Here is a 12,566-nt window from a genome sequence, read left to right on the forward strand (position 1 = left end):
ATATATATTATTATTGTTTATTAAATCATCAGTGGGGGAGAAAAGTGCTTACCAAACGCCTTTTCAGAAAAGTTTACAACAACACCACTGCTAATTAGCTGGGATAAAACAAAATTATTTGAAACCAAACTTATTTCCAGCTGTTAATTTCTTTCCAAGAAGCAAACAACAAGCATTATATTTATTTGGCAGTAGCAATTTATCGCTTGCAGGAGCATCACAAGAGCGCGGATTTTTTTTTTCTTTGCAAAATTAGCAGATTTTGTATAAGCTGATCCCTCTAATTTGACTTTAAGTAAGGTTCCAAAAATTATCAGTTTAATATGCGTTACTTTGCTTTCAGATTTGCTCCTTCAAAAAACAATTTGTGAAAGATCCGATCTTGTTTATCAGAATTTTGTGAAGGGTCCGTTTTGGTTGATCGGAATTTTGTGAAAGGTCCGTTTTGTTTGATAGGGATTTTGTGAAAGGTCCGTTTTGGTTGATCGGATTTTTGTGAAGGGTCCGTTAACGGACCCAAATATCCTCTGGCCAGACCCCTGACTAGTACATGAATAAAATAGCGAAAAATAACCTGTAACAAAAAATCTGATGCCCATTCACCAGGGGTCTGTCCAGGATTTTTCACAGGGTCCGTTTTTTGTGAAAAATTAAATAATTTTGTGAAAAATGAATAAATTTTGTGAAAAATAATTAATTTCCCAAAAAAAAAAAAAAAAATTTGTTAAAACGAAATTTTATAATTTAGAGATGGCACAAACTGCATCAATTAAAGTTGAGTGTTTTCCTCTTCTATGTTGAGAATATCATTCTGGAGTGTTTTTCTGATATTTGGCGGTGGGGGGGGGGGCATCGCTCTCTCAAGTATCAATATTTATCTACCATTCTACATTTTGTTAAATTATACTACAAATATTTCTGTTTAGTATTTAAAATAATTGTAACAAAAAAAAATAAATGAATAAAATTCAGAATAGGGTTCAGCATTTAACTTTGTGACCCAAGACACTCTTAAAAAGCACAGAATTTCGTTTAAAACGTATAAATTCCGTGATTTTAACAAAAATAAAAAGTTATTTTAATTGTTTACCTCTTAACAAAGCGTAATAAACATCAAAAATTCGAAAAATCGGATTCCGATAGCGGATGCAAAGAGATCGCAATTCTCAAAGTGAAGGCATCAAAAGTATAAAAACGACTCGTAAAAGAAATATTTTTAATAAAATTATTTTAAAATTGCATTTTAGAGTACTATGATAAACATTTCATTTACATCTGTGGACACAGTTGAAGCAAAAAAAAAATAAATAAATGAAATAAAATAAACCATCTATTCAGCATTTTAATTTTTGACTCATAACAGAAAATGGAATTTTGCTTTAAAAACTTGAAATGAGAGTTCTAACAGAAATAAAGAGACTTTTCATTTATTTGCATCCTAATAAAGCGAAGTTAGCTCGAAAAAAGAACAAAATATGACTCTCATACCAGATTTAAAGGATTGCATTTTTCAAAATGTAGACATCTAAAGAAAAAAAACGGTAATTAAAAGAGTTTATTTAAAGTTAATCATCCTTGTTAGCATCGAAAAATCAAAACCCATATAATTTTCTCCCAAAATAACAATTAAACTGGAAAAACGCAAATATTGACAAGCTAGTAAAATGAGAATATTTTCTAATCAAGTCATTAAAAAGGTTCAACGCCAGATGCTAAGTGGTGATAATTTTGAAGTTGGTAACCATATCTGAAGCGATCATATTTTTTTCCCCACCCTTAATATCCTTTTGCAGTTTTAAGTTCATTTCACAGATATATATTATTATTGTTTATTAAATCATGAGCGGGGAGAAAAGTGCTTACCAATGCCTTTTTAGAAAAGTTTACAACAACACCGCTGCTAATTAGCTGTGATAAAACAAACAAACAACCATTATATTTATTTGGCAGCAGCAATTATTTATCACTTGCAGGAGCATCGCAAGAGTGCCGATTTTTTTCTTTCAAAATTAGCCGATTTTGTATAAGCTGATCCCTCTAATTTGACTTCAAAAAAGGTTCCAAAAATTATCGGTTTATACACAGAAATATGCATTGTTTTGCTTTCAGATTTGCTCTTTCAATTAACAATTTGTGAAAGATCCGATCTTGTTTATCAGAATTTTGTGAAGGGTCCGTTTTGTTTGATCGGGATTTTGTGAAAGGTCCGTTTTGCTTGATCGGGATTTTGTGAAAGGTCCGTTTTGGTTGATCGGATTTTTGTGAAGGGTCCGTTAACGGACCCAAATATCCTCTGGCCAGACCCCTGTTCACTATACCTCTAATTTGGCATTAACAGGGAAAAAGTTGCAGATAAAGAAAATTGATTGAGAAAATAATTTTTTATCACACCAACCTCAGTTGTAGATTAAGGAGTAGGGTGGGCTGAAAAAGGGATATTTTCAAGAAGCAACTTCTAATAGCAAAAAAAAAATTAATATTGATGTCTTCAGATCGCACATTGGCAGCAAAGTTTGAAAAAAAGGAAAAAGGTAAAAAATGATCAATTTTCAAATGTTTTTAAAAAAATCCAAATGTTCAAAAATTTTGTTCAAAAACCTTTACATGCTTCCTTTTAACACTCTTTTCACATATTTTTAAAAATATTTACATTCCTTTAGTTTTTAGTTCGAGCATTAGCCGCAAAGTTACGTGAAATTAACCAAAAATTGACATTTTTAGCTTATTTTGCACATTGCAGTATTTCTTCTGTTAGAAAGAGATCCCAGTTACAATTTTTTTTACAATAAATGCGCAGTATACAACTCTTTGCTGGAAATTTAAGTATATTCAATTTCATTACCAATCCAGAACCCACCTTAAGTAGGTGGTTGCACTTTGTGTTCTACCCTGCAATTCCCAAGAGGAGTAGTTATTTACAGGACTTATATATTTACGTCTTAATATCTCAAATGAATTTCTGCAAATTCACTGACCAGTTACACAATCCTTTCAATTGCCTTGAGTTTTATATGAAAATTTTAAGAATGCTTACTTAAGCAAATGTATAGTTCCTAGAAATGAAAAAATATCCTCCATTTCCACTTCATCACTGAGGTGGAAGTAAGTATACACGTTAGTCAATCAATTAGGTTCACGGAAGTTTGTTCTCTTCTTTAATCTTTAAATTTATCGAACCATAATTTTTAAACGAGCTTAGTAGTTTAGTTTGGAAAATATACAGCCCTAGTACTCCGTTAGCATGTGTAAAGACTGACTAAAAGGTCTTGGTTTTGTGAGAGTGAGATCAATTTTGCACATTTGTTTCTGTATCACATTGACAATATCCATCAAATATACTTTTGCTCGCTTTTTAAGTCAGTTTTTAAAAGTTCGATTTCGTCCGACCGAGATCTATTGAAGCTGATAATATATAATTATATAAAAACAGTTGAAGCTTTGCTAATAATTCAGTTAATGTTCCTCTTTTACACTCTGGCTGTAGAAAGGGTTATTAAACTGGTTAGTGAGTCGGTAGGTTGGGTATTTTGGTGGATTAATGTGGAGATATGGATTAATGATATGGATTAATGTGGAAAAGTATATGCTCGCAATCATTAATGTAAAAAATTGAGTCACCAGTCGAACCTCAAACCTTGATCTAAGCGTAGAAACTTGTTTAAAATAATATAGTTATTGTGAATGTAAGTTACTTTACAAATATATAAGCCCTGTAAATAACTATTCTTCTTGGGAATTGCAGGGTGGAACACAAAGTGCAACCACGTACTTGGGTTGATTCTGGGTTGTTAATGGAACAAAATATGATTACATTTCCAGCAAAGAGCTGTATACTGCACATTTATTGTAAAAAAAAAATTATAACTGGGATCTAAAAGAAGAAATACTGCAATGCAGTGGCGTATCCAGGATTTTTCCAAGGGGAGGGTTTTATCATACGATGATTTTTAATGATATATATATATATATATATATATTTATTTAAAAATCATCATAAGTAGTTCACACAAGTTCACAATTTAACCTAAATTTTTGTCAAGGGGAAGGGGGTTTAACCCTCCCCCCCCCCCTTGTATACACCACTGATGCAATGTGCAAAATAAACTAAAAATGTCGATTTTTGGTTAATTTCATGTAAATTTGTGATTCATGCGAACTAAAAACTGTAAAGGAATGTAAATATTTTCAAAGATATATGAAGAGTATTAAAAGGAAGCATGTAAAGGTTTTTGAACAAAAATTTTGAACATTTCAATTATTTTCAAAAATATTTAAAAAATTGATAATTTTAAAACTTTTTTTAAATTTTACTGCCAATGTGCAATTTGAAGACATTAATATTATTTTTTTAAATTATTTTTTCCATGTTTAGGATGACAATACAAAACTTTTTTTTTTTGCTTATAGAAATTGCTTATCGAAAATTTTATTTTTTCGGCCCGCTCTATTAAGGAGGGGCAACATTAGCGGACAGTTGCCTTGAATTGAGACAGAAATACTGCTCTTGGGTTGAAGTTGTTGTTACAGTGTGGGTTTCTAAACATTGGATAGTTAGCCTCAGCAAACAAGAATATCACATAATCTGAATGCTTAAACTAATTACCTGCTGCAAAATGCTGCAATAGGCTCTACACTCACCACATCTACAACTTCATCATCTTCTTCTTTCTGGGGATTCAACTCCGGGCTCTTGTCTTCATCTTCAACATCAAACTCACTCTCCCGCTCTTCATATTCAACATTTTCGTCCAGTTCTTTGAAGTCTGGGGCAAAGGCACTCCAGTTTTCCTAGTTTTGAAAAACTACAGTATTAGTCTCAATCATACAGTAGTTTCATGAAACTGTTAAAGCTGAAGAGAATACATAGGGACCAATGAAAGGTTTTATAATTGATTGACAATGATAATAGGTACCTACGAAATGACAAATAGGTACCAAGAAAAGTTTATTATATATATATATCTTTTAATTCTTCAAAAGATACATTAGGATCATGTTAATTGAAACCTAAAATTTCAAAAAAATTGAAATTTAATGGATCAGTGATTAACAGATAAAATGATTAGTGATGTCAATGTTTTGGCTCAAAACTAAGCACACTTCAATCTTACGAGTGTTTGGAGAATCTTTTGCTTCCACTAACTAACTAAATTACTTGCAAAATTGGTAAGACAGGCTGATCCTGCATTAAGAGTCTGGGTTTGAGTCCCATCAAGGACATGGATGTTTTCAAGTGTCACAGCACTCCTCCCGATTAAGCCCTAACTGTTCGTATCTCAATTTAAGCCATAGGTTTTCCAACGACACATATGCGCACTACCTTCTCAACTCATTAAGACAAATGTAAGTGCACTACACAGTCACAGCAAAAGCCCCAAAGAACCATTGACTACTAGACTTCCTCAAAAGCCCAAACCAAACCGATTGACAGTTGAACAACATAAAATAGGATCATTATTAATCAAATACATTTTCCACAAACACACACAAAAAAAGCACAATTCAAATAAATTTGCAATGCGCTTCATTACCACTTGTGGTTGAGCCCATATTGAAACCAGACCGCTCGATATGGAAGCGACTATGGGCCTCACTGGATGCCACTAAAGAAAAAAAAAGCAATATGAATGTGATTAAATAATTCGACTCATGATGATTTAACACAATATATGAAATAATTTCACTTAAACGCCTTATAAATTTCAGTTATGGATGTTCCAGAACACAAATAAAATAAAATATATAATATACAGTGAAATCCTCTAATGCAGACACTAATGGGACAATTTTTTTTTTTTTTTTTGTCCGCCATAGAGGTTTGTTCGCAGGACAGGGGTTTAATAATGTTATTTGCCTTGAAATCCAGGAATTAAAAATTGTCCCCATAAGAGGGGTGTCCGCATTTGGGAGGTGTCCATTAGTAGGGGTTTTACTGTACATATTTTTTTTCATTCCTGAATACAATCGACTACTATAAACTTGAGTTTAAATATTGTGATTAAGTAGTGCAGTGAAATCCTGTTACAACAAACTCTAAGAGACAGGGGGGGGGGATTTCCTTGTAACAAAATATTCGTTGTAACAGAATCAACTTAACACTTTTTATTTTTATTAAAGTGCTAATTTTGCAAATTCGCACTATAATAAAATTAAATCTGCAACATTTACTGTTTACTAACAATCTAAAATAGTGTTCACTCTAGAAAAAAAAAGGGCAGGGTGCTGGCATTTGAAAGGGGCACTATTTTTTAAAAAGGGGCACTATTTCAACGTGGTGTCCCCCCACCCGAGACCAATGATGCACCACTCAAAAAGCACTAAGACCCCCCCCCCCCTAAAAGAAATAAGAGGAGAAATAACACTTAAAACACCTTGCAAAAATTCAAACAGTCTAGTCTGCACCATGCACCCTCCCCCTCAATCACCCTCACCACCAACTTTAGTATTAAATATGATTTTATCCAGAAACCAGAAAACGCACTTGTCTTCAGAATAGGGTTAGCTCCCCCACTCCTCCCCCCACACACAAATGCCAACTAAGCTAAGCACATTTTCCACACTCCATAGGAACATTTAGCTTATGCTGAAACTTGGCTTTTGGTGTTTTTCAACACTTTTCAGGCCATAATTTTGACTACCAGGATTTAGATGATTTCCAATACTTTTTAGACCATAATTTTAACTACCTTAGAGTAAAAAAAATCTAGGCATTTCAAAACCTTTTGAATTTTAATTTAAGAAGAACAGTATTTAATTACTGATCACCCATTCCTATCTAAGAAACTGCCTAGTAATGTGCATTGTGCCATTAATTATTTTAGTAGACATCAAAATCATTATGAGTGTAATTTCTCTTTCTTTAAATATATTACACTTCAAATAGAATAATTAAATTAAAATACTGTGTGCAGTGCTTCATAAATGCAGTTGTAGCAAGGTGCAAAACAAAAAAGACTTTATTAGAGTTCTATTTCCTAGTCTTGGAGTCGTTCAAATTCATATCACAAATGTGTTTGCAGATGTATGCGTTGCTAAATGCAATGGCATAAGCAGCTTGGGCCAAGCCAAGATTTTTATCTCAGACAATATTTTATGAAAATTTAATATACCGGCATTTTAATTTTGTGATTTCTTTAAAAATCAATTTTATAATATTTATAAAAGAAAAAAGAAGCAATGCAAGATCATTTTAGTTGAAAAAAGCACAAGCATGTCAAAAGTATGCTTTTTATTATGTCAATAAGTGTTTTAAATAATCTGTTATATGAATACACACACACACACACACACACACATACAAAGATAATAAAAATGCTTAGCAAAAAGGAAAGAATTGTATGAACGCCCTGTCAAAGCAATATGTTTCCACATCAAACACTATTTGGGGGGGAGGGGGCAGGGGTAAAAAATTTAAGATATTTAAAAAATACCCTTGCCTTTTAGCTCAGTAAGCTTTATACTATGTTTTTCCTAGGAAGCAATCAGAAAGTTAACTGTCCAGAAACAGATGTGAAAAGATTGCTACACAACCAATAGCAATGCGCTAAAATTAGCTAAGCCTAATTTCCACGTGCATACGAAAAACGGACACAAATTGCTGAAATGTTAGGAAAATGTCCTATTCCCTATCTCATTGTTGATTCTCAGAAGACCAAGAATGGGAAGGAATGAAACAATGATCTCTCCATTAACAGAGGACCCTACTCCTTCCCACAACCTTTCAAAAACCCACCCTCAGTAGAAGAAAGAACATGCCTTTGTTTTCTACTGATAAGCCTGTTTGAATTCTGAGAATCCCATCCCCTCTTTGCCTAGGTATTTGCTTCCCCTTTTGATTATGGGGCTGTTTTCAGGGTGAAATTCTGGGAACAATGATAAGACGGGCTCACCTGAGATGTGCACCAGTGGGGGAGAAAGTGGGGAGGAAGCTCTTCCCTAACCAAGATCAGCGAAGCAGAAAATTGGTTTCCCCCCGTCGGAGCTTAAATCTGCATGGAACGTTTTTGTAACCCTTTCCCTTTTTGGCGAGGATTTCTTAACAGAATGACTTGGACAAAGAAAAAATTGCCAATATATGATTGAGAATTAGTTCAGCCAAAATACAATATTTTTAAAACTAGTTTACTTAATTTTGCTACTTTAAAGTATAAAAGAATGTTTGTTTATGTTTATTTATAAATTACTTTTAAATTTAAATACTTTGGCGAGACAGTTCGAAAAAAGAGCTATTTTAAAGACAAAATCTCGTAGGAGTGTATTACGTTTTTCTTATTTGTTTTACTTCCAAGGATAAAAGTCATAAATTTAAAATTAAATTGATGCCTACACTTATATTCTAGAATTGCTGAAAAAACGAATGATTCTAATGGTGTTCTTGTTTTCCGGAGAACGATCAATAAAATTGTAAATTAAGATAAAAAATAAAGGAAGATTAAACTGATATGACACTACAAAGCATACATATCATTTTTGAATAAGAAAATGTAACAAATGTTCGTTTCAACAATTTTATGATAATAGAAGCTAAAAGAATATATGTGTCAGGATTATTATTAATAACTATTGCGTACGACATTTTCTAAAACAGAGAAAGTCTTCTTCTATAAACATACATCGTTAAAGATTGAAAAACAAATATTCAAAACATTTTTTACCTGACAATGACTACAATAACTGGTACTCGTCATTTTCTTACAAATTATTGTAAACTAAACTTAAGATACCAATTATGTACTGATAGTAAGCAAAATCTGGTACTAATTATTACAATATACGACAATGCTCCGAAGAAAAATGCACGTATTATATGCAAAATTGCCATTTCCGTGAGCAACGGCAATTAAGTAACACAATGGTGTACTTGGAAATTTTCCCTATTTGTATGAGTAAATTTTAATTAATCACACATTATTGTTACCTACAATAAAAGATTAGACACATAAACCTACATCTGTAATATTCGTTTTTTTTTTTTTTTACTTCGTCATAATTCGAAACTAGAAATACGGATAATATGTTAATGCATATGCATATGCAATCGCACATTTTTACTCTTTTTGTCGTTAATGCATATAAATACATAAAAACGGCATTATTACGCCGACATTAAAATAAATATATTATGTCAAACAAAAAAAAAAAAAAAAAAAAAAAGAAAAATCGTTTGTTTTTCCCTTGTTACCAAATTTTTTTTTTAAACAAATGAGTAAATGTACTTTTAAAATAAATAAATAAATAAAAACAACAAAATGACAGCTTAAAGAAATAATTTTCATTATCAAAAAAATAAATCAATAAATAAATAAATAAATCGTCTGTGCATATTTTTATGTAGAAACATAAAGGACTCCGAATTTCTCCACCAAGCACTTTTTAACTTTCGCGTGAAAATGAAAACAAATCATACCGATAATAATTATTTCAAAGTAAAAACCATGGCTGCGGATTCGGAGTCAATCTCATTTTGGGGTAAAAGAGTCAGATTCGGCAGTCGAAGGTTTTCAATTTAAAGACTCGGAATCGGTCATTCTCCCTTAAAGTCCGCAACTCTGCCATTGTTTGTGGAGTCTGACTTTTTTTTTTTTTGATAAAGGAGTAAGAGGCGATGAGGAAGACTTTAAATTTTCGAAATTAGGAGTCAGTCATTTTCCCTCCGTATAGAAATTTTTGCCAAAGTCACGGAGTTGGAGTCGTGGAGTCAGAGCTCGACTAATTTTCGAGTGTAGGAGTCGGATTCGGAGTCGACTGCCCTAAAATTCTAGGAGTCGGAGTCGGGAGTAGTTCATCAAGATCTATTTCCAACAAAATTTGTTTGAAGCAAATCCGCAATTAAGTTTGGAATTTATATTAACTTTTAGTTTCGCCGTAGGCTCTAATGAAAAAGGATTTGAACTGTTCAAAATTGAAAGGAAAATTGTTCAAATCAAAAAGATATTTTATATACATGCTCCTCAAAAACTTTTTCCTGCGAAGTTTGAAGCAAATTTGCCTCTAAGTTCGGAATTTATATTTGCTTTGAAATTCCCCGTAGGCGCTAATGTTAATTTTTTTTTGAACTGTTTAAAATTGAACGAAAAACTTCAAATCACAAAATGAAACATAGGAAAGAGGTGTCCTCGCCGAGATCTGTTTGTTTGAATCGGACTACTCCCTCAAAAGTTATTAGGGGAGACAGATTCCTTCAAAAGTTATTAGGGGGGGGGGCGGACAAACCGACAGATATTTCCCCCCATCTCAGTACCCTACTTTTCAATTTTTAATTTTTTAATATTTATTTAATTATCTTATTTATTTTTCTTTTTTTTTTTGTTTTTCGCAATATTTTTCAGATGCAAATAAGCCAGCCTTCTTTCATGTCTTTTTTCTTCTTTTCAACTTTTACTGGGAAAGTAGGCTAAAAACTAAGTTGAACAGCACTCAATGGTTAATTATATATTGTCTAAATATTTTGCATAAAGCATTTTTTTTTTTGGTAGGGGACGGCATGTAATTTTCGCTCGGGCGCTGTTGTGTCTTCAGGACGGCTGAAGCTGAAGGGTGGGGGGGGGGGGGATGGAAAGGTTTTAAGCTCAAATTAAACAAAAAAATAAATAAAACAATAAAAAAGATACATCTGTTTTTCTTGACACTGATAATGATATTTGCCGTGGTTTTAGTGTACTAGTGATCGTACCTGTGACCTCTAAATATTTAAAGGTCAGAAAAGTCACCTATACTTTCACATTTTCAGTTGTTAACAGACTAACCTTATCTTCTTAAATGTCATTCAAAAATATTCTTAAGACTTGTGAAAGAGTTTCTTTTGTAAGTGGGGGCATGGGGGCATTATCAATACCACCAAGGGGGAGATAGCTTTATTCAATAGTATTACTTAGAGATTAAGCTGGAATGCTTCTAAAAGACAGATGAAAATGCATGAAGCTCTTTGTAAAAATATTTCCAGGAAGCAACGTATAGTTTTCGAGCACAAACCTTTTTCCTACTCGAAAAATCTTTTAAAGAATGAATGTACATACAAGAATTGGGGGAATTAGATGCACCACCTGGTCCATCATAATTGTTTCTAGTTCAACTTGCTTGTCCCTTGCTCTATTATTCAGAACTGGATTAGTAACCCCATGTTCCTTCAATATTGTGAAGATCAAGGGGGAAAAATGTTATATGTTATGCACACAAACATTCATACTTTTACTTATATCGCTTTCCGAAAACAAAATTGACAGGGGGGGGGGGTCAGCTTAGGAGAAAACCAAGGTTGTACGTAATGCTACTTTTAACTGATTTATCCGCAAATACTGAAATATGCGCATTTACTGTTTTTTTTAGTCTAAATTAATGGTGTATAGTTAAAGTACAAACAGTCTTTTCCTAGACTGCGAAATTTTAATAGTGTGTCACTGCTGATACCGTTAATACGTCACCAGACACTTTGCGAATTTTGTGGCAAAAAATAGCATTAAATTTAGATTTTAATGAATGATTAGAATACTTTTTTTTTAATTTTCAAAATGTGTCACTTTTGTGCCCTGGGTATTCGAGGGTCCAGGGAACAGACCCCCCCCCCCATACATAATTTGATCTTGAGATACAATTTGTTAATTGTTAAAGAAAACGCATCAGCGTTGCAAATTCCTAAATTTTTCCAAAAATGTCAAAATAAATGAACAAAATCAAGAAAATGGGGAAAAAGAGCAATAAAAGTCAATTAATTATTTTTTACAGAAACAATATACATGCATGTATTTTATTTATTTGTTTATTTTTTTCAAAATTAAGACGACATCCTATGTGCATGTATTGCAAGATAACGAGCTAAAAATAAATTCCACTTATGTTTCATTTCTTTTCGCCAACAAAACTTTTACTGATAAAGCGAGAGATATGTCAACCCCGGTGAAATCGAGATCGCTCGACATTCGGGGGGAGGAAAGAGCGCAAATCGGGCAAACTCGGTGCGCACTTCGAGTTTGCCCGATAAGACATGGGTGTTTTTGCGGACGATTGTTAGACAAATAAAATTGCCCCGATCTCGCGGCAGGTCCAAAGGATGCTTGAGGCATATCTTTTTAAAAACACAGGGTGCAATTTCTTATTTTTGAAAAGGGAGGGGCGCATTTCGCGACCTAAAAGAAGGGCAGGGCGCATTCTGCTGATATGGAAAAGGGCAGGGCGCTGCGCCCTTCAAAAACGACCTAGCGGGAACACTAATCTAAAATATCAGTAAACACATTAGTTATTCTGAAAAAATTAAGAGCTTGAAATTTTATTCATTGATAATCTTTATAAAAAGTTCTATTTTGAACGAGATTTGTTCCAGAAGACATTATAAAAGAGTCTAATTTGTGAACGGCACTTACACCTCCAGAAAAAGCTGAAAACTTGGTGACCTCCTTTTGAATTCATATGGTGCTTTATATTTAGTGCGCAGAAATTGATTGCACTTGGCTAAACACTGATTTTCATTGGCACACATCAATTTACATTTTAGCATGAACAGATTTCTACCTTGAATGATTTTGTTCCGAAAGTGCAAACAGAGTTTTCACATTACAACTGGTGAAAGTCTT

At 33.0% G+C, this 12,566-nt stretch overlaps 1 protein-coding gene across 1 annotated transcript in view; it reads right to left on the reverse strand.

The window, feature by feature from the left end:
- LOC129228193 (retinoblastoma-binding protein 5 homolog) overlaps positions 1-12,566 on the reverse strand; it is an 85,511-nt gene that overhangs the window by 12,559 nt on the left and 60,386 nt on the right. The window contains exons 10-11 of the mRNA XM_054862860.1: positions 5,532-5,603; positions 4,604-4,788 (exon numbers count right to left, since the gene is read on the reverse strand). Coding sequence (XP_054718835.1) covers positions 4,604-4,788; positions 5,532-5,603 — 257 coding nt within the window. The remainder of the gene's footprint in view (positions 1-4,603; positions 4,789-5,531; positions 5,604-12,566) is intronic.

Source organism: Uloborus diversus, chromosome 8 (assembly GCF_026930045.1).
Source record: "Uloborus diversus isolate 005 chromosome 8, Udiv.v.3.1, whole genome shotgun sequence".
Lineage (NCBI taxonomy): Eukaryota > Metazoa > Arthropoda > Arachnida > Araneae > Uloboridae > Uloborus > Uloborus diversus.